The 24,612-nt window shown below is 42.3% G+C and overlaps 1 protein-coding gene across 1 annotated transcript in view; it reads right to left on the bottom strand.

The window, feature by feature from the left end:
- Window positions 1-23,074, bottom strand: part of BARD1 (BRCA1 associated RING domain 1) — a 66,699-nt gene extending 43,625 nt beyond the window's left edge. The window contains exons 1-4 of the mRNA XM_028151075.2: window positions 22,826-23,074; window positions 12,346-12,402; window positions 9,063-9,211; window positions 1,082-2,022 (exon numbers count right to left, since the gene is read on the bottom strand). Coding sequence (XP_028006876.2) covers window positions 1,082-2,022; window positions 9,063-9,211; window positions 12,346-12,402; window positions 22,826-22,968 — 1,290 coding nt within the window. The 5' untranslated portion in view covers window positions 22,969-23,074. The remainder of the gene's footprint in view (window positions 1-1,081; window positions 2,023-9,062; window positions 9,212-12,345; window positions 12,403-22,825) is intronic.
- Window positions 23,075-24,612: the final 1,538 nt, after the last annotated feature.

The following is a 24,612-nucleotide window of genomic DNA, read 5'->3' as shown; positions in this document are numbered from 1 at the left end:
GTTTTTAAAATTATGCTTTGCAAAAATCAAACTAGAGCTAATTCTGAAAATTCAAGTTGTTCAAAGGATATGTAACCCTGAGTATGTAGTAATATTGCAGGTTCTCCCTCCCAATCTGCATCAGATATAGGAAGATAAAGCTAGGAAAAAATAAAACACTAAAATTGGAAAAGACTCATTTTTGTGCTTTTCCCTTTCTCCACACAAAAAATACAGAGGTCCCTGGACTCAATGTCTACCCCATGTTCTTCCCCAGATGTTTTATGTCACCAACCTCACGAAGGGGTTCCTTCCAGACCTCCCAAAGTTCTCTATCCATACAAAGGACCCAAGGACTTCCCAGAGAATTTATTGGAATACCCTAAAACCTATCTTCATTTAGTATTAAGCTCTCCCATGTCATATTTTCCATTTCAAAGATTAACCACCTCATGCTCCATAAACCAGCCAGGTTCCAACACAGACATTGTCACACCCCAGGTGTTGAGGCAATAAATAAAGAGAATTAACTTCAACGAACAGGCTAGTGAAAGGAATGGCTGGCAGGAGGGCACAGAACAGCTCCTCTGTGGAGAACCACGGGAGCCACTCTCACAGTAGAATTTCCTGATCTTTGGAGAAACATACAGATCACATCTTCAACCTTCCAAATTCTAGCTGTGCCCTCTAGGAGCTTGCCACCTCTCACAGTGCCCCTAGCTCTATTGCTTAGAAAGACATGTTGCCAGCAGTCACTTGGCAATTACCTTTATTCATAAAGCATGAGAAGAATGGGTAAACAAAATGGTGAAAATGGAACAAACTATTATGGAATAGACAAAAACAAAAGCACCTGCCCAAAGAGAAGCTAAAATATTGAAACCTTGATTTTTTCCTAAAGATCATGTTCCTCAGGCCTGGGGACCCAACTGAGATGGGCTTTAGTCCCTATGAAGTCTATTTCTCTGGTTCAACCTTTAAGTATCACATCTGTGGGAGTTCAATCATTCTAGTCATTTTTCCTCATTTCTCACAAACTCCAAAGAAACTGTTCTATAGTTGGTCTCATCCTGAAATTGTGATTTCAAAGTAAGTTTCGTACCTTAATTGAAGCAATATGGAGCAAAGTCTCGCCCTTATGATTTCTTTTCACAGTCGTAAGGTTACCGGGTGTCAGTTTCATGGCTGAGGGGCTGGACAGCATTCGCCCGTAATTTGTACTATTCAGTGTGGAAGGTGGTGTACCTGGTGAGGAGCTCATGGATTCATCCAATATAGTTCTGGTTTTCCTCCTTCCTCTGTCTCCAACTTTAAGTTTGCTTGAAGGCTGCAAAGAAGAGCCAGGCAATGGGATGTTTTCCGAGAGCCCTGTTTGCTTAACAACATTCTCACTGGTGCTGGGAATGCTGCTTCTGCATCTCTTAGCAATGGGATTGGAAAGTCTCCTGTGACGCCCACGTTTTCCGTTCTTAGATGAAAGATCATTTTCACAGAGATTCTTCTCAGGAGTCAGGACTTCATTCCTGCTCTCGATTTCTGGAGACTCTATTTGCTCAGCCAATGGTAAAGAGACTTCGGTTAAGTTTCCAAAACATTCATCTTCTGCCACAGAGCCACTTGCTAATAAGTCTATTTCACCGTTTCTCTGAGGACTAGCATTAACAGATGGTTGGACAGAGAAAGATACCAGCTTTTCCTTAAATTTCTCTTTGGAGTCAAGTTGACCATCTTTTTTGTCTGCCTCTAAATTCCACATTTGGTTGATTTTAGTTAAAGTTTTCTTTTTCTGTTTTTTCCCAGATCTTGTAGAAGCCTTTTTAGCTCTCGCAGAAGAGTCTACTGGAGGACTCATAGAAACATATTCATACGTCGAGGCCTGCTGAGCATTTTCATCATTTATCACTTGAGGCTGAGTTTGTACTGAAACTTTACTTACAACGTATCTGACCTTCTTACTTCGAGGACTAAACCACATTTTTATTGAATTCTTCTTACTTTCTGCATGATTAAATAAACTTTTCCTGGATGTTTCTTCTTTTAAATCTGATAGAAAAAAGGAAAAGAAATCTGTCACATCAACTTAATCTCTCCCAGCTTGAGCTCCCACAGAATTTTGTTTATGGTTTTCCTAAAGTGTATCACCTTTAATTTATGTACCCCTTTCTCCTGTCCTAGACTATGAACTCCGTAAGCAGAGATATTTGGACATTCAAACAAATGTTCACAGAATCCTACCTTAGTCCTAACAGTGTTCTAGGGACTGGAGAAGAAAACAGGGAACTTATATTCCACTGAGGATGACCAGAAAATATGAACAAATAAGTAGTGCATACAGTATGCTGGTGGTTATAAGAGCCATATATTAAGTATATAATTGATATATTAAATAAATAAATAATCTAAAGAGAGGAAAGCCAATGATATCTTACTACTAAGGACTGGTAACATCCACTGTACAGGAAATAAACATGTCATATTACTAAAGTATTACATAAAATTGTCAAGTGTGCTTATTCTTGATTTCTTTTCAACTTTCTCATGTCTTAAAATATTAGTGAGAAAAAGGAAATTATAAAATATTTTAATTCCTTTTAGACATTTTTTCTTCACACAGAACACTTACTAATCAGTTCAAAATTAATAATACATTATAAAATTATTAAACTAAAATCTAAAGTTCAAAATTAATTCTTCTATTTATTACCTCATGTTTCTTGAGTATAAAACTACTATCTTTACAAACAGATCTGCCAAAAACAAGTTTATAAAAAAGAAAGAAAAAAGGTGGATTATGAAAAACAAATAGTGTATATCTCAGTTAGAAATTACAGACATGATCCCTGCCTAGCAAAGGGATTCTATCAAACTCTACTCCACTCCAAAGAAGCCATCCCTTCCTCCTGGTGGAAAAATGGCAGAACTACACTGGAAAGACTAACTGTTAAACCCAGCTGAAGCAAGAGTGTGTCTGTGAGTAAGGGCAGACCCTCTGACATCCTTATAATGTCCTAGCCGAACAGCACCTGGTCCACCAAGGGTTATTAGGACAGGACTTTGGAAATCAAAACAGAAGAATGAAACATCCATTCACACAGAGACTGAATTTCTAAATTCAACAAGGTCTTTCCTCTGCAGTGATAAGTAGATTTCAAACTAAGTCACTTCTGATACAATCTCACGTCTAGAGGAAAGGTCAAAAGGAAATGTTACTGGGATTACTTTTTAAGAAAGACTCAGGATTACAAAGACTAAATAGAGGTGAACCCACTGGTAGTCTGTAATAACTTGTATTTAATTTTTTAAAATTTATTTTAAACATACATAATGACATTTTCAACTAAAAAGTCAAATCCTGAAGTCTCAATGCTCATAAAACTTACTGTAGAATTAGACATTTAATAAAAAATTAAGGCTTGTAAGTAGTAGCAACATACCCAACTGACTAAAAAATTCTAAATCTAAAAAGACAACAAATTTCACTCAGGTATACATATTTCTTATCTTATAAAGCAATAAGTGAAAACAGCATGTATTCACGTAATTTATAGGCACACAATTTCACTAGTCATCCAGTAGTACTACATTTACTCAGAATTATTTTAATTGTGTATCTTGTCCTACCTAAGCAAGGACCACAACAACAAGTATGTTGTAAATTCTGGGCTTTACACAGCATATCACAGTTAAAACGATAAAAAGCATAACCCCCACCACTCCTAGAACATCAACCACACTATTGACAGCTGCAACAGTTCATATGGGTTAATGCTTCTAAGCATAAAAAATTATTATATTCATTTCATGAAGAAAAACACATAGTCCTTCCTCTACATAGTAAACCTCATAATGATGGCATTTAAAAGAATTCTATTCTCTGAATTTAAACATTTCTGAGTACTCCTAACTATCCAGGAACAGAGGTGCACATGTGGCCAAGGAGCTGCTCAGCCAAGTTTATTCTTAAAATTTAATAATAAACTATAGGAAAGGCAAGCAATTAGCGAATGTGATTCAGCGATCATTAATCTACATCAAAGGATTATAATGATGAACACTGTGTGGCTTTCAAATGATCCTATTGTAGGTTTCGCAACAGAAGTTGAGAAATCTCGTTGACAAACTAGCCCCTTATTAAAAATCAAAGGAAAGTACTTCGCTACCATCTGTGCAACATTAACGCCTTCACTGAAAGATGATTATTTTGTAAGTTAAGAAGTATTCAGTTCTACCTAAAAAATAAAACACAGCTATTCAAATGCTCATCTTCATCTATTATAAAAAAGTCACAGCATATATGAAACACTATGTAATTTGCCACAGAGAGACCAGCCTCTCTCCTGAAACCAGAAAATAAAGTTGTGATCCTATTGAAAGCATAATCACAATTTTTTTTAATGTCACCAACACCAACATATATTTCACAGAACCTGACCAGCACCTGCAAGGTCTGATTTAATATGACGGGGCCAAGAGAAAATAAAAACTTTTAAACTTAACTCCATTAGTAGAAAGCAGATTATGTTATAAAGAATAAGATAAAATTATCCATAAATGCTTGTCAGAAAAATTTATGACAGACAGTCTCTTCACTTTGAAATACATTGAACCGAGAAAAATTTATTCAACTATTTAGAAGCTGATTTTAGAGAGTATTCCTGTAAATCAGGCTGCTTTATCTCCAGTGTATACCATATACTATGTCCCTGACTTGACAGGTTCTTCCTAATTATCCACCTTAATTACAGTGATTATATATTTTATAGTAAGTGCAAATAACAAGGTTCATTTGAAAGATAAATTGTGAACTACAGGTTAAAAAAAAATAGAGAAAATGTGGAAGGAGTCCAACCATTCCACCTAATTCACCTTCAACACTAGACCAGTTATCCATATGATTTTGGAGCTAGACCTCAGGAATCATTTAATCTAATACCCTTATTTTATGAGGAGATCATTTCCAATATCCTCATTATTTGATCCAACTATTATTGATCTCTACCTACTCACCTCACTCACCTTCCACCACTTTAAGCACTTGCTAGATAAACTAACATAAAGGTACTACATAAAATATATTGAATAGATAAACTATAAATAAACACTCTCAAATGCCCTTTCAGCCTAGTTTGTTTTAAGGGACATCGAGAGGAAAGGTTGATGACAATTTAATTTACAATAAGTAGAAAAAGCTTCATCATGGAAATGAGAACTGGATTAGAAATTTATATTTCAGATAGCATTTATATTTCAGAGAGAATTTATATTTATCATCTTCTATAAAACTAGCAAAGAAGAATGTTAGCACTATAAATTGAATTGTTGAAAGCACAACCTAAGAATTTGTTTTAAACTTGTTTTGTTTTGATTAAGTTTAGTGTCTGGGATATGAGTGAAGTCTTAATACTGCCAATTTTTCTCCAACACAATTCAACAAACATAATGAACACCTATACTTCTAACAAAAGCAATGTGCTAAAGGACAAAACAAACAGCAAGAAACTTACAATCTGACTGCCTGGCTTAACGTAGGTCCTTAATTTCCTTATCTGCAGAATAAAGGGATTAAAGATAACCTTCTAGCTCCTAAAATTCTGCTTATATATTACGCAAAATGTGAAATTTCAATTCATCATAAAGTAAGTAACGCTAAAGCTAGCACTACTAAAGTCTGGTAAGAACTGAAGTAATTATCCTATCTAATAAAAGAGTAATATGCAAATTGACCATACCTCTGCCATGCCCACAAGCCAATCAGGAGCGAGTATGCAAATAAACCCAACCAAGATGGCTGCGGCCACAGAGAGCAGGAGGGAGGCTTGGGTTTCCCCGGTGATGGAGGAAGCCAAGCTTTCCGCACACCCTGGCTGGCCGAGGCCTCCACTCCAGGCTACAAAGTTTCAATTATAGAATATAAATAAATCCAAACAGAAATGGCGGCAGCCACGGAGCTGGAAAGAGCAGGAGGCTAGGGTTGCCCTCAGCAATGGAGGAAGCCAAGCTTCTGAAGCCCTGGCCTGCCTTGGCCTCCGCTCCAGGCTACAAAGTTTCAATTATAGAAGATACATAAATCCCAACAGAAATGGCTGCCGCTACGGAGCAAGCAGGAGGCTTGGCTCCACTCCAGGCTACAAAGTTTCAATTGTAGAAGATAAATAAATCCCAGCTACCAGGAACTCCGCTTGGGTCGCCGGGGGGCGTGGCCAGCCTGCAAATCACCACAGGCCCCTCACCCAGGCCACTCCACACCCCAAGGGAATCCCCACCCTGATCCAGGACACCATTCAGGGCAAACCAGCTGGCCCCCACCCATGCACGAGGCCTCTATCCTATCTAATAAAAGAGTAATATGCAGATTGACCATCACTCCAATCACAAGATGGCTGCCCCCATGTGGTCAAAGATCCTGCCCCCATGTGGACACAAGATGGCCAGCAGGGGAGGGAAGTTGGGAGGGACCAGGCCTGCAAGGGAGGGCAGTTGGGGGCGATCAAGCCTGCAGGGGAGCGCAGTTAGGGGTGACCAGGCCAGCAGAGGAGGGAAGTTGGGGGTGACTGGGCCTGCAGGAGAGGGCAGTTAGGGGTGACCAGGCCTGCAGGGGACAGCAGTTAGGGGCAAACAGGCTGGCAGGGGAGCAGTTAGGCATCAATCAGACTGGCAGGGGAGTGGTTAGGGGGTGATAAGGCTGGCAGGCAGAAGTGGTTAGGGGCAATCAGGAAGGCAGGCAGGCGAGCAGTTGGGAGCCAGCAGTCCTGGATAGTGAGAGGGATGTCCCAGATTGGAGAGGGTGCAGGCTGGGCTGAGGGACACCCCCCTCCTCCGTTCACGAATTTTGTGCACCGGACCTCTAGTTCATTATATAATAAGGAAAACAAACGAAAAATGGCCTTCAGAAAACTAATCACCCTAATTTTTCCCCAAGTTCAAACCTCTACTCTCAGATGAGAAAGATGGCATTCTGAATGGCCTCAGATCCCACACAAAAACTTGTTTCTAAACTCAATAATTTTCCTAAATATATTTTTAAATGATGAAATATTTTTCACAATCATGGTCCACAAAAGATGAAAGCCAGACTGATAATTCAAACATCACTAACCAAGGTAAAATTTCTGAAGAAGTCCTCTTACTTTTCTTTGCACCCATGGTACCCCAGGCTCCATAATTTACCACTCCTCAAGGGTTACTCTGTCACCATTAAAAATGTCACATTGCTGTTATGGGTTAAATTGTGTCCCTCCTAAAATTCATATAAAGAAATCCGACCCACAGCTCCTCCGGATGTGACCTTATTTGGAAACAGGGTCATTACAGATGTAATTAGCGGTAATGCACAGGATGGGACTCGAAGGCAGTATGACTGGTGTCCTTTTTAAAAGGGGAAACCTGACCCAAACTTGTGAGAAAAACATGTGAATATGAAGACCACCATCTGCAAACCAAGGAGAAAGGCCTGGAACACATCCTACCCTCACAGACACTGTAGGAACCAATCTTACCTACATCTTGATTTTGGACTAGCCTGCAAACCGGGGAGATAAGGACTTCCTGTCGTTTCAAACCTCCCCCACATGTGCAGTGTGCTCCTTCCTTATGGCAGCCCCAGCAAGCTAGTATCACTATAGTAGCACTAATAATCACTACACAGCAACTGGAGAAGAATCAAAGCAAATCATCATGACAGACACAAATCTCGCAGCAGCACCCCAAACTTCCATCTTGGCCAATATTCCTAACAGACCACACATCTTTAAGAATCTCATGAAAACCACTTTCACAGAGACATGAACATTTTCCACACTGTATAATTAACTCAAGAGGCTCACTAATCCTTCCCCTCCACCCCCATCACTGCCAAAGATGCACAGACTCTTGATTAAGGACTCCTGCTTTAATCAATGTTGGGGAGGGGGGTACCAGATCAAACACTAATCTCTCTAATCAGAAAATAAACACTATTAGCACTGTCTCTGAATAAGAAGGAAAAGAATACAGATGAACTTAATAATAAAACTTTTCCTCATTATGCTCTTAAGAGATTTATAACACAGCATTTTTTCAAAAAGGTAGTACTTTTAAAAATGTGTATATGTATAATTACATCTGAAAGTCAATAAAATGTTATCACTATAGCACATTTTATCATAAAAGAATAGAGAGTAATAATCAGATAACTAGATGAAGAAAACCTTTTGTAGGTAACTATGATTTTAATTCTTAAAAATATGGACCGAGTCAATAAGACTCAGTATTTATTTATTTTGCCAAATCACTTCACCATTAATAGTTGGCAGTGACACATCATGTCAGAAAATGAAGATCAAAAGATTTTAAAATAGAAATCCAGCCCTTTCATATGTGCATTATCAATCGTGGCATTCTGCCAGCCAAGAATAGGTTCTCCTATAAAGGAACACACGCTAAAAGGAAGTGATCTGGTCATTAAAAAGACAATTCCCATATCTAACTATGAAGACTCAAAACACTACTTTCTTTCCACAGCTAATTAGTTCTCAGCAGAAAGCACAATGGGAAGATACATTGTTAATACACAGAGTCTAAGAACAATTTGAAAAACATTAACCCCCATTTACATAGAAAAAAAAGTGAGTATTAGATTTTTGCTCTTCAAAAATGTGCTCATTTAATTCAGTCTAGAAAAGTGATCCATGGAAGGAGGTTGTATTCTATCTTATAAAAGTGTATTTAAGTGCGTTTAAGGATAAAATCACTACTCTCCACTTATTACGCAGACATGATCGTAACTGAAAAAGCAGGCAGTGGAAGTAGTAAAAGAAAGTCTGGACTGACAATCAGAAGAAATGGACTGTTCCTCCTGCTTTTGGTACAACTACATGTGTGACTTTAGACAAGATCATTTAACCTCTGTGGCCCTTGGTTTTTCATCGATAAAAAAGGAGTGAGACTTAATTACCTCTAAGGTATCTGTCACTCAAAATAATTCCAAACACTATAAATCTTAAAATCTGAAACACACCATTCAGAGTTCCTGATAGCTTTTACACACTTCATGTGATCAACAGTTCATCGGTGACCTGAATAAGGGAGACAGTGCCAATGCTCACCTGAAAGCTCATTCTCATGCAGCAAATTCCGGAGCTTACTACAGAGCTGGATCATGCTGTCCAACTGCCTGTTTATCTTCACATCTTGTATCCAGGCTGGGGTATTACACACTGGACATTCGGTTCCAAGGCAGTCACTTACACAGTTACTGAAAAAGAATTTTAAAAATATATGTAATTATCAACGCACTCAGCAGAATCTGAATTCCAATAAATAATGGCTGTTTATATTTTTTAATTTGACAATCTAAGGGAAAAGTGGTCAGTGCCCCTAAAAGTCAGGTATTGCATGTTTTAAAATTCTTGCATTACATTGGTTAAAAGTCGCTGGGATATATCCAAACCATCTTTTATTTATTTGTTATTTTTATTTTTTTTAATTTATCTTTATTGTTGTAAGTATTACAGATGTCCCTTTTGTTTTGTTTTTGTTTTTTTCCCATTGACCCCTCCACTCCGCACCCATTACTCCCAGGCCTTCACCCCTCTATTGTCTGTGTATCAAAACCTTCTTTTAAAAGTGCATGGTATTTGTGGCATTGCTCAGCACTTACACAACTCCAAATCTGCAAAGAATGGAACAGCTACCCTAATTCTGGGCACCATAGAATCCAAATGAACCCAAACTGTTCTGAACTGTTTCTTTCCTATGTTTATGTCATTTAAAGATGACATTTTCTTTTAAGATGTTCTCATGCCTCTCTTAATCTTTCATTGGCCATTTTAAGTCACAGATCCCTTTAGAATCCAATTAAATGTACGTGTGGCTCTCTCCTTCTCTCTCTCTCACACACACACTCACTCACACACACACACACACACACACGCACGCACGCACACACTCACACACATGCATATATGCACGTTACATATAATTTCATGGAGTCTGTTATGTTTCAGCAGTTTGTCACTAATCTATTATGCACCGTGAGACAAAGTAAATCTGCTTGCTAGAGTAGAAACAGGGAGTGGGCATCGTTTCATAAGAGGATCATGGGAGGCCTTTTGGAGGAGGTGACATTTGAGCTGAAGTGTAACTGATGAAGTTACCTCACACATATTTGGCAAAAATATGTTCCAGATGAAAGAACTATCATGTACAAAAGCCCTGGGCCAGGAGTGAGATTGATGCTTCATGAACTGAGAGGAGGTGGCTGGAACTCGGTGAGCCAAAGGGAAGTGTGGTCCAAGAGGGGAGCAGAAACTAGGTCCCATCCATGGTCTGTAGACCTTAGTGCAAAGTTTGGGTTTCATTCTGATTGTAACCGGAAGCCACTGAAAGATTTATGGCAGGTAGCAGTATGGATGTGGTTTACACTTTAAGCGCACTGACAAGCATGAGGAAAGTGAGGGAAGGGACCACTTATGAACTTTGTGGAGAGATAATAGGATGATGGCTTGGACTAAAGTGTAAACAGTAGTAAATACAGAAAAAAGTGAAAAAATTCAAGATTCAGGGCACATTTTGAGATGACACTGACAGAACTTAATGATAAGGAAGAAAAAGAGCAATCAGGTATGACTTATGGTTTCCACCTTGAGCAACTTTGCAGTCAGTAGTATCACTTATTCCTATGAAGATCACCAAGGCAGGAACAGGTTGAAGGGGATGATGGTCTACAGACCTGCTCTGAAAATATCAAATCTGAAATCCCTTTCATCCTCCAAATGGAGATATCAGGTAGGTGATAGGTACCACTTCCTATCCCATCTCCTGCCAGAAACACCCCACATAACAGATCCATGTTTCTAGCAACAAAATCGGGACCCCAGGCACAGCTGCTTCCCACACATCCCCAGCCCACTGAAGTCACAAAGCAAATTATCTTCCTACTAATAGCCAGTTTGCACGAAGATTCGTGCAATAAACCTTCATTCACCTGGCTGCCTGCACCAGTTTTCTGCCGGCACCAGGGACCCAGGCCTTGGCTGTGGCCACCGCCTTCCGCCTTCTTTCAGGGTCGGGGCTTGGCCCCGGGCGGTGGCCTTGGGCTCGGCCGCACCCAACATCCCTGCTACGGATCGTAGAAGCCGACCCCCTGGTCGTTGCCTTCGATCCGTGCAGGTTCCCCGCTGGTGCCCAAGGCTCCGCCACACCCCAACGTCCCTGCAACGGTTTCCTGGTGGGCGTGGTTGGTGGGTGTGGCTTGGTTTGGTGGGCGTGGCTTGGGCGTAGCGAAGGTGCGGTCAATTTGCATATTTGTCTATTATAAGGTAAGATGTGCTTAAACTTCACATTGCAGTTTTCTCAGACCAGATAGTTCCATAGTCATAACTTGAAGTAATTAAAAGATTGACTCAAAGGAGGCTATATAAACCCTGCTCAAAGACAATTAAACAAAGACATTTAGTCCTTAAATTGATTTCTTCTAAATAAGAAACAGGATGAGATGAAAATCTAGTATTGTATAAGCCAGAGCTTTCATATTATAACATGGATATAATTTCACAATAACTATTACAGCTTGAATTGTGTCCCCCAAAAAGTTTTACCTCCAGTACATCTTATTTTAAAATAGGGTCTTTGCAGATAATCATGTTAAGATGAGATCACTAGGGTGAGCCCTAATACAATGACAGGTATACTTATAAAAAGGAGATATTTGGACACAAGAGACAAACATGCCCACCATGTAAACATGAAAGCTAAGACCAGAGTGATGTATCCACAAGCCAAGGACTGCCAAGGACTGCCAGACGCTGACGTTTCTCCACCAGAATGCAGGAAAGAAGGTGGGACAGAGTCTCCCTCACAGCCCTCCGAAGAACCAGCCCTGCTGACACCTAGCTCTTGGACTTCTGGCCTCCAGAAGGGAGAGACAATACATTTCCAATGTTCTAAGCCACCCAGTTTTGGTGCTTTGATATGGCAGCCCTAGGAAACTAACACAATTACTATAAGAACTAGACTTTTATAGTTTAGAAAGTCTAGATTCGAAACTAACTGGAAGAAAAAAAAAAGACATATTTGAATTATATAATAGATATTAATTTTCCCCAAAATTTAGCAAAGCTGCTTATTAAACTTTATAACTTTGATCAAGTCATCCTCTTAGAGCTTTGATTTCTTTCTTGTAAATTAAGATATTTATAAGGGTCAAAATGAGATAATATAGAAGTAAGTTGCCTTGCAGTATAAGACAGCTACACAAGCATAAAAAAATATTATCATCAATATGAATACATGACTATTACTAGTAAAAAGCATAGTTGCTACATAGGTATGTATTAATTATATATCTGATACATACAATATATAATATATCAAGCCATAACTACTTACCTACAGAATATGTGTTCACATCTTCCTAAACACACAGGCTCCTTCAGAATATTAGTGCTGTTTGAAGAAAGGAAAACAATCAAGACTTAGTCACTTATAGATAAATGATTTATACCCAACATTTCATAAATCCAAAGCCCAACACTATTATATTTCTTTCTTTTCTCAAAGCAGAAGATGTTAAGGATGTGGTCATCCTGATTAAATATTTTATCATAACACTAGAGGCCCGATGCACAACATTCATGCACTTTGTGGGGCGGGGGTCCCCTCAGCCCGGTCTGCACCCTCTCCCACTCTGGACCCCTTGGGGGATGTCCAACTGCTGGCTTAGGCCCGCTCCCTGGCTCGCTGCTCCTTAGCAATGTCTTGGGGGCAGCTCCTGCGTTCAGCATCTGCCCCCTGGTGGTCAGTGCACTTCATAGCGACCGGTCATTCCCCCATTAGGTCGATTTGCATATTAGGGTTTTATTGTATAGGATACCTGCTGAATTCAAATAACAACTACCAAATTCGGTACAAATTGTAACATTTTTTTATAACATATTCCGGGAAGTCATAGAAAGGAGTAACTTTGTTCAGGCATCTCTAAACACTCTTAGACACTCAGGCATACAAATCTATAACGCCAGATAGGCCCGAAAGCCCACTGCTTCCTCGCCAGCTCTCAGGCTATGAGTAACCATCATAAAAAGACAGAATGACACACAAATATATCTCTATAAATTTATGTGGTAGCTTCTTTGTCTTTGTGCCGCTACCAAAATGATGTATTAGATGTTGGGAGTAAACAAACAAATAATACCCATGCTCCTCAATCCCATTAACCTTACTGCAGCCAAATGCTGTGAGCTTTTCACTACCTACTCATTCCTACCTCTTCACCTACAAGCTAACCCTCCCCTTCCACACACCGATAAAAATATCTCCTTCAGTCATTTTCCTTCTTAACATGTGCTACCATATTAGTCCCTAGATCCCGCATTATCTCTGGCTCCTAAAGTATTCTATTCTCATCATTAACATCACCTTCTCCCATCGCATATAAACATGCACAGATCATCTCTCCTTCAACCTAAAAAAAGAAGAAAAAAAAAAATGCTTCCTTTAGATTGTGCCTCCCACTCTACTTTTTGACCAGCTCTCCCTTTCCCAAGTTATTTAAAGGGCTCTATCCAGCTTAATCCATCTCCTTACCTTGCTAGCTCTAACTTCCCACTGCTGAAACTGCTCTCCAAAGCATTTTTGGTCCTCATTCTCTGTGACCTCTCTGTGAAATAACATTTACATCACCCTCTTTCCTGAAACCTTTCCTGCCATTGAGCTTTATTTTTTTTTTATTTATCTGCCTATTTCAGCACTTCTTAACCTGCTGCTTCTCCTATCTATCAATGTAGGCCTACCCCGACAATGCAGTCCACAGCATTCTAGCTTTCTCTGACAATATTTGACTTGATGACTTAATTCTTCTGTTTCTAACCTTAAATTTCCTTTCTAAGATGACTGTGAACCCTTCACCGATATATTATTGTCATAATTAGCTAGTTTATTAATATTAATAATAGAAAGAGAACAAAGGGGAGGCCAGACACTGTAAGCATGGTCATCTGGGCAGCTTCACCAGGAAGCCACAACTCCACGCTCTCCAGGGCATCCCCAGTCCATTCCCTGCAGGTCACTGTGGGAAGGAATTGCACCAAGAGGGAGATCGATACATGCACCGTGAAGTCGGTGTGACAAAGGAGAGGTGCTTGTGTGTCAATCCAGCCTGGGAAAAAGATCATTGTCTAGATGGGTGAAGCCACACTGCAAGAGAGCAAAATCTTGGAAGGTTAAAAATCCTCCAAGAGTTTCCTCTCCCTCGCTTTCTGCTTCTCCCTTACCCTCACTTGCTCCTTGCTTGACCCGCACTTGCTGGCCATGTGGCCTTAAACAGCCACATGACCCAGGGATATGTGGACCCTGTACGCAAAGGGCTGTGGCTGGGAACACAAGCTAAGCTAGCCAGATGCTGGACTGGTCTACACTTTAATACAGAACAAAAACTCTGGGCAGGGGCCTTAATCCTGGCACAAGAAGTCATTTTTCTTCCCCCTTCTAAGCTCTTCTAGCTAATAATCAAACTAACATGAGACAGATTAACAGGAGAAAATGCCCCAAGTTTATTACAGATGTACATGCAGGGGTGCCACTGACATAAGACCCGGAAAAAAAGACACTGAGCAGCTGAGGGTTATGTGCCATTTTGGACAAAGGAGAAAGGGATAGGGGTCTAGGACTTCCAAGGGGAAGTAGGCAATTCCCGAGTCCTGTGTTTCTTAATAACCAGTCTTGAATCAATATCCCGAAGGACAGATTTAAGGGTGGCAAAACTCTGGTCCCCAGCACAACCTTTTCTATCTCTGCTCACCAAAGACTCCGTGCTCTCCTGAGGCCAGTCTCTGTACCATTTCTCAAATACCCTGGGCCCAACTCCAAGCCCACAACTGCTCAGACTGTTCTCCCCCACCTAGAATACCCGTCCTCCGCCCCCAAATCTATTCAGGCCCTTCGCGTCACCCAAATACTGCCCAGGATGATAAAAATGTCACTAAACAAAGCAGCTCAAGAATTCTGGGGTGTTCGTTTCCATGCCATCACTTACGCTACACCTGTACCCTGCATCAGAAATGTAAAGCACACGTAAACAAAAATCTTAACTTCCACAGCTGAAAAGGCTCTTTAAAAGAAAGGGTTTATTAGGCCATTGCTAGCAAAAAAGCAGAAAGACAGGTCTTAGGGCATGGAGACAGATTTGTCCACCGGCTAGAGTTTCACAAGTGTTTTTTATACATTAAGTGGGCAAGAGAAAGAATTTACTGTAGCTTTAGACGTGAGAAGGTGAAGCAGGGCTAGTGCTGGGATAGGCCAGCAGAGTCCTAGCTATTCTCTTTTTGGATAATCTTGGATATAGCCACCTGGAAATTAATTAGATGATTCCAACGTATGTGGGAACCCCTTTCACGTCCTGCCTGGTTCAGGGTTCCAGTTCGGGGTTCGGGTTCTGGAGAAGGCTGCACACAAATGAAAAAAGACTAGAAAAGTATTAACTTGGGAATATTGGGGGCCAGGCGGCAGCCCACCTCTAGGGGGAGGATTAAGCCTTGCTCTGGCCTTGCCATCCCTTTTATTCAGGTTTGGGATACACCCATTGCCTTTAGGCAGGCAATTCCAGTAACAGGCAGACTATCTTACCAGTAAGGATTTACATGATTATTTGGTGGGGAAGTTGCCTCAGTTACCATTGTCTTAATTAGATAGGGAGTGGTTGGCTCTGACCTTTCAGAGCTTCAAGGTTGACCAGCCTTCCAGGTTCCTTGTCCACATCTTTCTATTAGTGAGACAATGAAGGGTTTCCAGCATCCATACACCAAGGAGTGTGAACCCCTTTTTGTCTCTTCCTTCTACTCTCGGACCTGTTATAGTTTAACTTAAGACATCTCAGGATTTTCTCCTTGTGGGCTTACAAAGTTGAATGCGTTACACTCTTTCCTAAGGGACTTAGAATCAAGCTGGGTAGTTTTATAAGCCAAGTTACTATATATATGACTTACGAGAATTACAAAATGTTCGGAAGTTCCAGAGAGATGGTATCTAGCTGAAAACAAAATATTTTGTGTTTTATCTGCCTGATTCTGTTTTTTGTTTGTTCGTTTTTCTTGTTTGTTTCAAAACAGACTGTAGCCCTACAGACAAGAGATCTTGACTTTCATTTTTTTTCTGAGCTTCCCCAGCACACTATTACCTACCAACGTGGTGCTATATGAACAGCAGGATTCCAATAAATCCGTCGTGAAAGAACCAAATGGAAGACTCGACAGAAAAATGCATGCATAGTGACTAAGCAAAGGCATCTGCAGGGTAACAGGGCTTCTGTGCATTGAAAATTCTCCCTGCAGTAGCACTTTTGTTACTTTACCTGTACTGGGTTTGGAAAGGTCAGTGCAGTCAGAGGATCATAACTTAGGGAAGAACTAACTAGTACGAACCAACCATTTTTATTTTTTTTAAAAAGGTCCTATTGATATAAAATTTTCTTTGCAAAGGAAAAAATGGGTAGTAAATTCAGTTGAGATTATCAGGCAGACCTATTTCTTAACTGAATGGCTCCCAAAGCTTCCATAATATATCAACTGCTATTTAATATTAGACAAGATAGCTACCACAGTACTCTTACATTTTAGAAAATCTGCAAGTTATTTTTAAATGTGGAACAACATATTTAACACCAAAATGCACAGGCCTCCAAGCCAATTAAACAATTTGCTGTATTCATCTTTACAAGAATAAACAAATCTGTTAACAAATAAGAAATATGGATAATGGCATGGAAGCATCATATTTTGTCATTATTTTATATGCCACATTCAAGCAAATCGCATGGGAAAAATAAGAAATCATATCTAATTGTTTAGTGTCAATAACTACTGAATAAATCAATGAGTCAAATATCCCAGAAGTCAAATGGACAATAGAATTCTATTATTAATGACTAATTATAATAGAACCTACCATGTGAGATGAGACAGACAAGCCACAGAGATTATACATACCCAATTGAAATAATTTTGGTTATTCTCTCTTCAATTCCCTTTTCTCCAAAGCAAAGCAGTAGCTAAGTAACTGCTGGTCTTCACCCCTACCACCTGATGTTCAAATGTTGAGTTTCAAGGCTCAGGCCTAGGCAATCATCTTTATACTCTCTTCCCTGCTCACTTCCAAAAGAATGCCTTCAATTACCATCTCTATGCAGATCTGTACTTCCAGCCTAAAAGCTCTCCTCTGAGCTTCAGATCTGCTGACCAATAACTTCATCTGTAAGACCAGACCATCCGCTATGCTATGGGGGACAGTATTAAAGGGTGCTCAGTGTGTCTGGTAGTTTCCCTGGTCGTCACAAGCCCTATGTAACACCAGGTATGTGTAGGACTGACTGTAATAGGACTGTTCATGTTGTGGTTCTAGCTCGCAATCCCAGGGGGAAAGACCTGTACCTTCTCTACCTGCCCTGCCCTTAGTCGTGTTTACTATGAGTAATTAACCCCAGGAACTTAGGGGAGCATTCATGGTGAGTCAAGTGAATTAACCAGGTCCTTCTAGTATTTCCAATTTCAAAGCTTTCATGCATTAATTTAATAAGCACTAAGAAACTATGTGTCTAGCACTGTGGCTGCAAATCTGAACCTGTCCTTATGAAATGTGTAGTATAACTGAAGACAGGCATCAATCAAAGAATTAAAATACAACATCCTATCTAATAAAGAGGATATATGCAAATTGACTGTCACTCCATCACAAAGATGGTGGCACCCATAGCCACAAGATGGCAGCGCCCAGTCCTCTCAGCCCCGCCAGAGTCCCCCAGTCCCGGGGGGGCGGCTGCTGAGAGCGGGCAGCGTGAGTGGCCTGGTGAAATGCTTGCTTCGTCGCTGTGGCGACGAGGCAAGTGTTCCACCCTGGCCACGGAGGGCCTCTGGGCAGCGGGCATGGAGTGGCTGGGGGGCGGGGGAGAGAACGCATGCATTGTCGCCCCGGCGATGAGGCAAGCGTTCTGCGCCCAGCCACAGATGGGCCTCTGGCCACGCCCTACTGCAGTTGGGCCTCTGGCCGGGGAGGGCAGTTGGGGGCCATAAGGCCAGCTGGGGAGGGCAGTTGGGAGTCATAAGGCCGGCCGGGGAGGGCAGTTGGGGGCCATGAGGCCGGCCGGGGAGGGCAGTTGGGGGCCATGAGGCTGGCAGGGGAGGGCATTTGGGGGCGATCAGGCCAGTGGGGCAGCAGTTGGGGGCAAGCAGGCCAGCGGGGGAGGGGCAGATGGGGGCGAGCAGGCTGGCAGGCAGAGTGGTTAGGGGTGACTGGGCAGGCAGGCAGGTGAGCGGTTAGGAGCCAGTGGTCCCGGATTACAAGAGGAATGTCCAACTGCTAAATTAGGCCTGATCTCACAGGGACTTCCCCCAGCAGTTGGTCATCCCCTGAGGGGTCCCAGATTGGAGAGGGTGCAGGCCAGGCTGAGGGACACCCCCCCCCACCCTCGTGCACGAATTTCGTGCACCGGGCCACTAGTAAGTAAATAAAATCCACAATATGGAGGGCTATATGATACACACTGAACACCAATGACCTTTTCTGTATGTATGTTAAACTTCAATAAAAAGTTTTAAATAGCATTCAATGGACACTAATAATTATGGAATCTGCAAAGTGGAGGGAGCCTTAAATATCAATTGGTCCACTTTCCTCATTTTATCGATGAGGACACTAGTCTCAGGAAAGCTACACGAATTGCTCTCCTTGGAAGTAACTGTAAGCATGTCTCAGAGATATTGTAGGTTTGGTTCCAGACCACTGCAATAAACCGAGTGTCACAATAAATCAAGCCCTAAGCTTTTGCTGGTGAGGGATCTTGCCTTTAATTTGTAAAAAAAAAAAAAAAAGAGCATCTGTGAAGCACAATAAAGCCAGGTATGCCTCCATCTGAACCAATTGAATAGTCGGTTAGGCTACTAATCACTCTATGATTTGACCCTGCCTTAATTCTCTGCCAACCTGACTCACTCTACCTTTATTCTACAATAATTTTTAGCATATTATTTGCTAATGATCCCCCACCTGGCTCCATTTATAAAAATCTACTCAAGGCCTAGTTCAAAAGCTTCATGGGCTTTCCTCTACTGGCTCCACCAAAGTACTCCTCTCGGCATCCCCTTGGCCTTCATCATAATTATCATAGTTTACCCTGAATGTGTACACATTTCATCCCGTAGAATTAAGCATATGCTCCTTAAGGGTAGAAAATGTCTCACCATATCCCCACCAACACAGTGCCTCAGGGATTGCTTGTTGCCCTAATGAATGACCCTGCTTGTTGCCCTAAGGAATAACCAGCGCCAGAGCCAACCAAAAGGAGTGATCATCTCAATTAAGGGTCATGGGCCTCCGTGAATGCCCCTGAACATTGGAAACTCCCAAAGAAAGGCAAGAGCTGACTGCTGGAGTCAGGAAATCCATCCTGTACTTTACAAACACTCATGTAGCCCTTAGAACCTAACCGGCCCTGTTCTAAGTAGCTCAGAAATATTAACTCATTTAATTCCCACAACAACCTTATACAGTACAAACTACTACTAATTCATTTTACAATGAAAAAAATGAAGCAAACGAAGATGAATTAATTGGCCCCAAATCACTGAGTAAGGATTTGAAGCCAGGGTCCAAAATCCATGCCCTTAACCACTGAGCACACTGCCTCCAAACCTGATCGCCTGTTAGATGACAAGAGATAATTCAGAAAAATAAAAGCGCCTATTCTGAAAACTGCAAAATTACTTTTTGACTTGTTTCCTAAAAGTTGATTTAAAAGGTGCTAGAACTCCAAGTTACAATTCTCATGGACACCAACTCCCCTCCCCTCGCCCCCCCCAATAAAATGTCGAGGAACCTAACTGTTTTAACTCACAAAATAGTATCATCTGATACCTGGGCTTCACACTGCGGCACCTATGACCATTTCCTGCTTCCTTTAGGAGCACATGACTATGCTTTCTGCCAGCCTCTCAAATGATATGGTCTTCCTATCTCATATTTCCAAATCTTTAAATAGCTTCTATCTGGTTGTGAGGCTTGGACCTAACACAAAGGTCACATCTGGCCTCTTGAACAATTTCATCAGTTCACCTTGCAGCCATACTTTTGCTAAAGGTCAAGAAAAGGAGGCCCTATAATGTAGCCAATCTGTCCCCACCTGCAAGTAATGCTTGCTGCAAAATAGACCCAGTGCACGCTGAATGTGAGGGTAATGGGGCAATCACTAGCCCTCTGGGTAGAGCTTTGACACTCTGTAAAAGGACATACATACCGACACACAATTTCTAATAACATGACATCGCTTTGAATGGTAGGTAGCAAAAGCAAGAAGCAGACCATCCTGAGTTGCTCCTTTTGAGCAATGATGCCAGGCAGCTACTAGGCAAAGGCAGAGGTGAAAAGGTTTTGCCCAAATATGGGTGAGGAGCACCTGGCCATGCTGTCTTCACTAAGGGCAGTGCCAAACATGCAAAATCATTTCTTAATACTAAACCCGTGTGATATAAAACTTTACATCAAAAAGGGATTTTTAAACTTAAGACATTTTAACTGTTAAAACCGAGCTTGGCAAACCATTGCCTACGTGCCAAATCAAGCCAGAAGGCTGTTTTTGGATAGCCCTTGAGCTACAAATGTTGCTTTTTAGGTTCTGAGTTGTAAAAGCACAAAAATAATGAGACTGTGGCCAGCAAAGCCCAGCATATTTTACTGTTTGACCTTTACAGAAAAAGTTTGCAGAGCCCTATGTTAAAATACACAAAGAAACAGTTGAGATTTAGTTACTAATCTAACAGTGGCTCACATAGTACTTTTTTATTTATTTTTTAATCATTGGAGTTCAACATCATTCTCCAGTCAAGGAGGAGTTGTACTAAAAGTCCAGACCTCGCTACTTGATGTCTACTTGATGCGGCTCTTACTGTCTGCTCAGTTAGAAACTGGGAAAGTATTTGCTAAGGGATAAAAAAACGAAACTGGCTTTATTAAATTTCAGGACAACCTAGAGATTATTCATATAAATCACCTATTTTGTTTCTTTCTCCCAAACCATTCAGTAAGCAGACTACGCTTTTCTATACTTTTACAAGACACCTATTATCACGTATTCTATGACAACTACCATACTTGGCACTTTCTTTACATGTGTAATTTCATTTAGTCTCTTCACTCCCATAGAATTTTACCTTCATAAGGGGTGGAGTTTTTTTCCTCACTTTGTTCATTAATGAATCCCAAATGCCTAGAACAGTGTCTGACAGTTTGTAGGTGCTCAGTAATTTTTTTAATTATTATTAATGCACTATCATCACTTAGATGGAGAAACTGAGGCACGGGGAGGTTGAATGACTTGGGCAACTCAATAGTGTCAAAGCTGGAACCTGAAATCAGGCAGCCTGACTGTGCAGTCCGAGTGAAGCCCTATGTCCCTTCTGAACATCTTACTTTCCTTGAACTGACTATCCGGGCATGTCTACAACTGCTCCTATCATAGCAACTAGCAGAGCCGGTTCTAAATCTGATTCTCAGATGGATGGCCCCTGTGCTATGAGAAAGCACACACAACGCACTCAGAAGGTCTTCAGGCACTCATTCCAGCGAAAGTGCCACTTTTTAAGTTTCAAAGTTTTTGTGAACAACATTTAAGTGCAAAACCTGTGACAATTAAGTCCTTTTCATTCTTAAAGGAAGAGCTGCTATATGACTTATACTTTATGTGTAACTAAAGTTGCAAGTTGGAAATGAGAGGCAAAAAAAAATCAAAACAGTCCAAAAAGGAAATATGGCCGGGACAACTACAAAGAGAGAAAACCTGACAGAGTGAGAGTGATGCAGAAATCCTAAGCTGTGCACAGAACAGGAGCTCCAAAATGCTTGAGAAGAAATGAGAAGTGAGACAAGCCCTTCCTGGGTTGTACAAGCCATCTTGGTTTCCATACTAGGAAGAGCTAACAGAAAAGAAGCAAGGAGTACAAGTCATAAAAATGATGCCTTTGGATGGGACGAAAACTTCAGACGCAGGGGACTCACGTGGTGTAACAACAGGAAGGAAAATAAGCAGCGATCTAGGTCAGGGCACCTGCGGGGGTTGTGGGGGCGTGCAGGTGGCAGCTGATCAATGATTCTCATCATTGATGTTCCTCTCTCTCTCTCTCCCTCTCCCTGAAATCAATAAAATATATTTAAAATAAAAAACAAACAAACAAACAAAAAAAGAACACACACACACACAAAGTAGCATCTCTAAAGAGGCAACCCCAATCCCGTTTCCTTGACCTAACCAAAGAAACCTCCCAAACTCTCTCCTTCCCCCCAAAAAGTTTGCTACGGAGAAAAGGTCAGAGACCAGCTCAGCGAGGAGTGACAGCTGCTTCAAACTTGGCGTAGGGTTTTGGAATTAGCTTGTCACAAGGATCCAGGGCCCCACAAAATGTGCCCCTTGCCTTAAGGGCCCCACAAAGAGTGCCCCTGCCTTAGCCCCACCCAGCCCCACAGATTCACACTCTGGAGGCGGGGCCGGGACCCGCATTCATTTTAACCACACCTTCGGGCGACTCTCACGCCCGCTCAAGTTCCAGAACTACCACCAGAGTTGGATTTGCTGGGAAAAAAAAAAAAAATATTTTAAAAAAAAGCTAGAAAGCCACCCAGCAATGGGAATGGGGCCAGGGAGGGGAGGACTCACACCAGATCCCTGGGCAGGTCCTAACTCCGCCAGCTGCGGGATCGGCATGGGAGGAGGGCTCCGGAGGTTGGAAAAGACCCCCGGCCCCCGAGACTGGGCGACCCTCGCCCCCGCCGTGGCCCCCGCGGCACGGCCCCCGTCCCGCCCCCCCTCCCCCCCCCGAGCGATCGTCTTTACCAGCGCGAGCAGCGCAGCAGCGTCTCCAGCCGGTTGAGCGCGGCGCGGCTGTGGGCCCAGGCGCCGCCAGCCGCCGGCTCCATGGCGGGCGCGGGGCGCGGCTGGTTCCCGGAGCGGACCCTCAGGTCCCGGTTCCCGGGCATCGCCCCGGCTTCGCGGAAAAGGCTCCTCGGAGAGCGAGGGGCGGGGAGGACCCGGACACCGACTCGGACGCCGCTGGCCTGCGAGCCGACCCCTGCCCCGGCGATCCCCGGGTCTGCGGCGGCGGGACGCCTGGGGGGGCGGGGCAGGCAGTGAAACCCGCCAAAACCCCGGCGCGCGGGGCCAGGGGGCGGGGCCGCGAATGCGCGCCGGAGGTTCCGTGGGCGGGGTCTCTGCGCGGAAGGGGGCGGGGATCGAGAACGCTCCGCCCCTTCTGGGGGCGGGGGGAGTTAAGGTAAAAAAACACAGAACAACGTGCAGAATGAAGAAAGTCCTTGCTCTCCTGGAACAGGGATGGCACCCTCCTCTGAACTTAACCCGTGAAAAATCACACACCGAGAAGCGATTAGTTGTGTGTTACCTACATGTAAGGAGTGATGTTTCCATGACTGTTGAGCTTGGAAAAGCTTTGCTCATGACACTGAAAGTGCCACTCCCTTTATTCCGAAGAAATAACTTTTTTCTTGTCTGTTAAAGAGTGTGTCTATCCTCAGGAGGATTTTTCATTGATCGCCATAATGTATAGATAAATCTATTGCGCTCTTCTTATGCTTCTGCATCCAATCCACTACCAAAAATCCTTGCATTATTTCCCCTTAACTTACTCTCAGATCTACCCACTTCTCTCCATCTTCACTCTACAACAGGCCCAATTGTATTATGCTCGCCTGGATTGTTCCCATAGCCTCCTAGCTAGTATCCCTGTGTCCACCCAAATTCCCTTCAAGCTTCAGGCTGCACTGTAGCCATCTAAAACATTTCCAAGTAAGCACTTGGTTCGTACAAGAAGAATGAATCAAACTAAATAAAATTGTATAGGGTATTTTGATTGACCTATGATAGCACCGAAAACTAATCATTTTTTTTTAACTCAGATGTAGCCAAGAAGTTAATCTTTTATTATGAACCCTGTTAAGCCATTGTTTTGCAGAGCCTCAGAGATATCAAACTCTATAAAACTTAAAATGTTAAATAAACTTGGAGAGAGGCTATGGAGTGTAATGGAGTAAACTGGCGACTTCAGGAGCCAGAGAGTCCCGCTTGTAATCCCATTTCCTCCACTAAATAATTGTGTGATTTAAGGGTTGATGCTTGGCTTTAATGGAGATGGTATATGTGTTTTTGAATTACCTTCTCCTCTCAGCCCTGAATCCTGAATTTGAAAAGCCTTGTCATTCTCCTATATCCCTACATGTGTGCAGGTAAAATATGGGCAACCTATCCAGGATGAGGCACACCAATTATGTATAAAGTCCTAGAACTCTGGTCCCAGAGAAAAACTTCCCCAGGGAGATCCAGTCCAGCTATGGGGTCTTGATAAAGCCTTGGCCTAGGGCAGTGCGCGGCTCACGAGCCACATGCGACTCTTTGGCCCCTTGAGTGTGGCTCTTCCACAAAATACCACGTGCGGACGCGCACATACAGTGCGATTGAAACTTCGTGGCCCATGCGCAGATGTCGGTTTTCGGCCTGAGCGAGTCTATTTTGAAGAAGTGGCGTTAGAACACTCAAGGGGCCAAAGAGCCGCATGTGGCTCGTGAGCCGCAGTTTGCCGACCACTGGCCTAGGGCATTAACAATATCCTC

The sequence above is a fragment of the Eptesicus fuscus genome, chromosome 11 (genome assembly GCF_027574615.1).
Source record: "Eptesicus fuscus isolate TK198812 chromosome 11, DD_ASM_mEF_20220401, whole genome shotgun sequence".
Classification (NCBI taxonomy): Eukaryota; Metazoa; Chordata; class Mammalia; order Chiroptera; family Vespertilionidae; genus Eptesicus; species Eptesicus fuscus.
The sequence above is the reverse complement of the archived record's forward strand: the minus strand, read 5'-3'. Positions and strand labels throughout refer to the sequence as shown.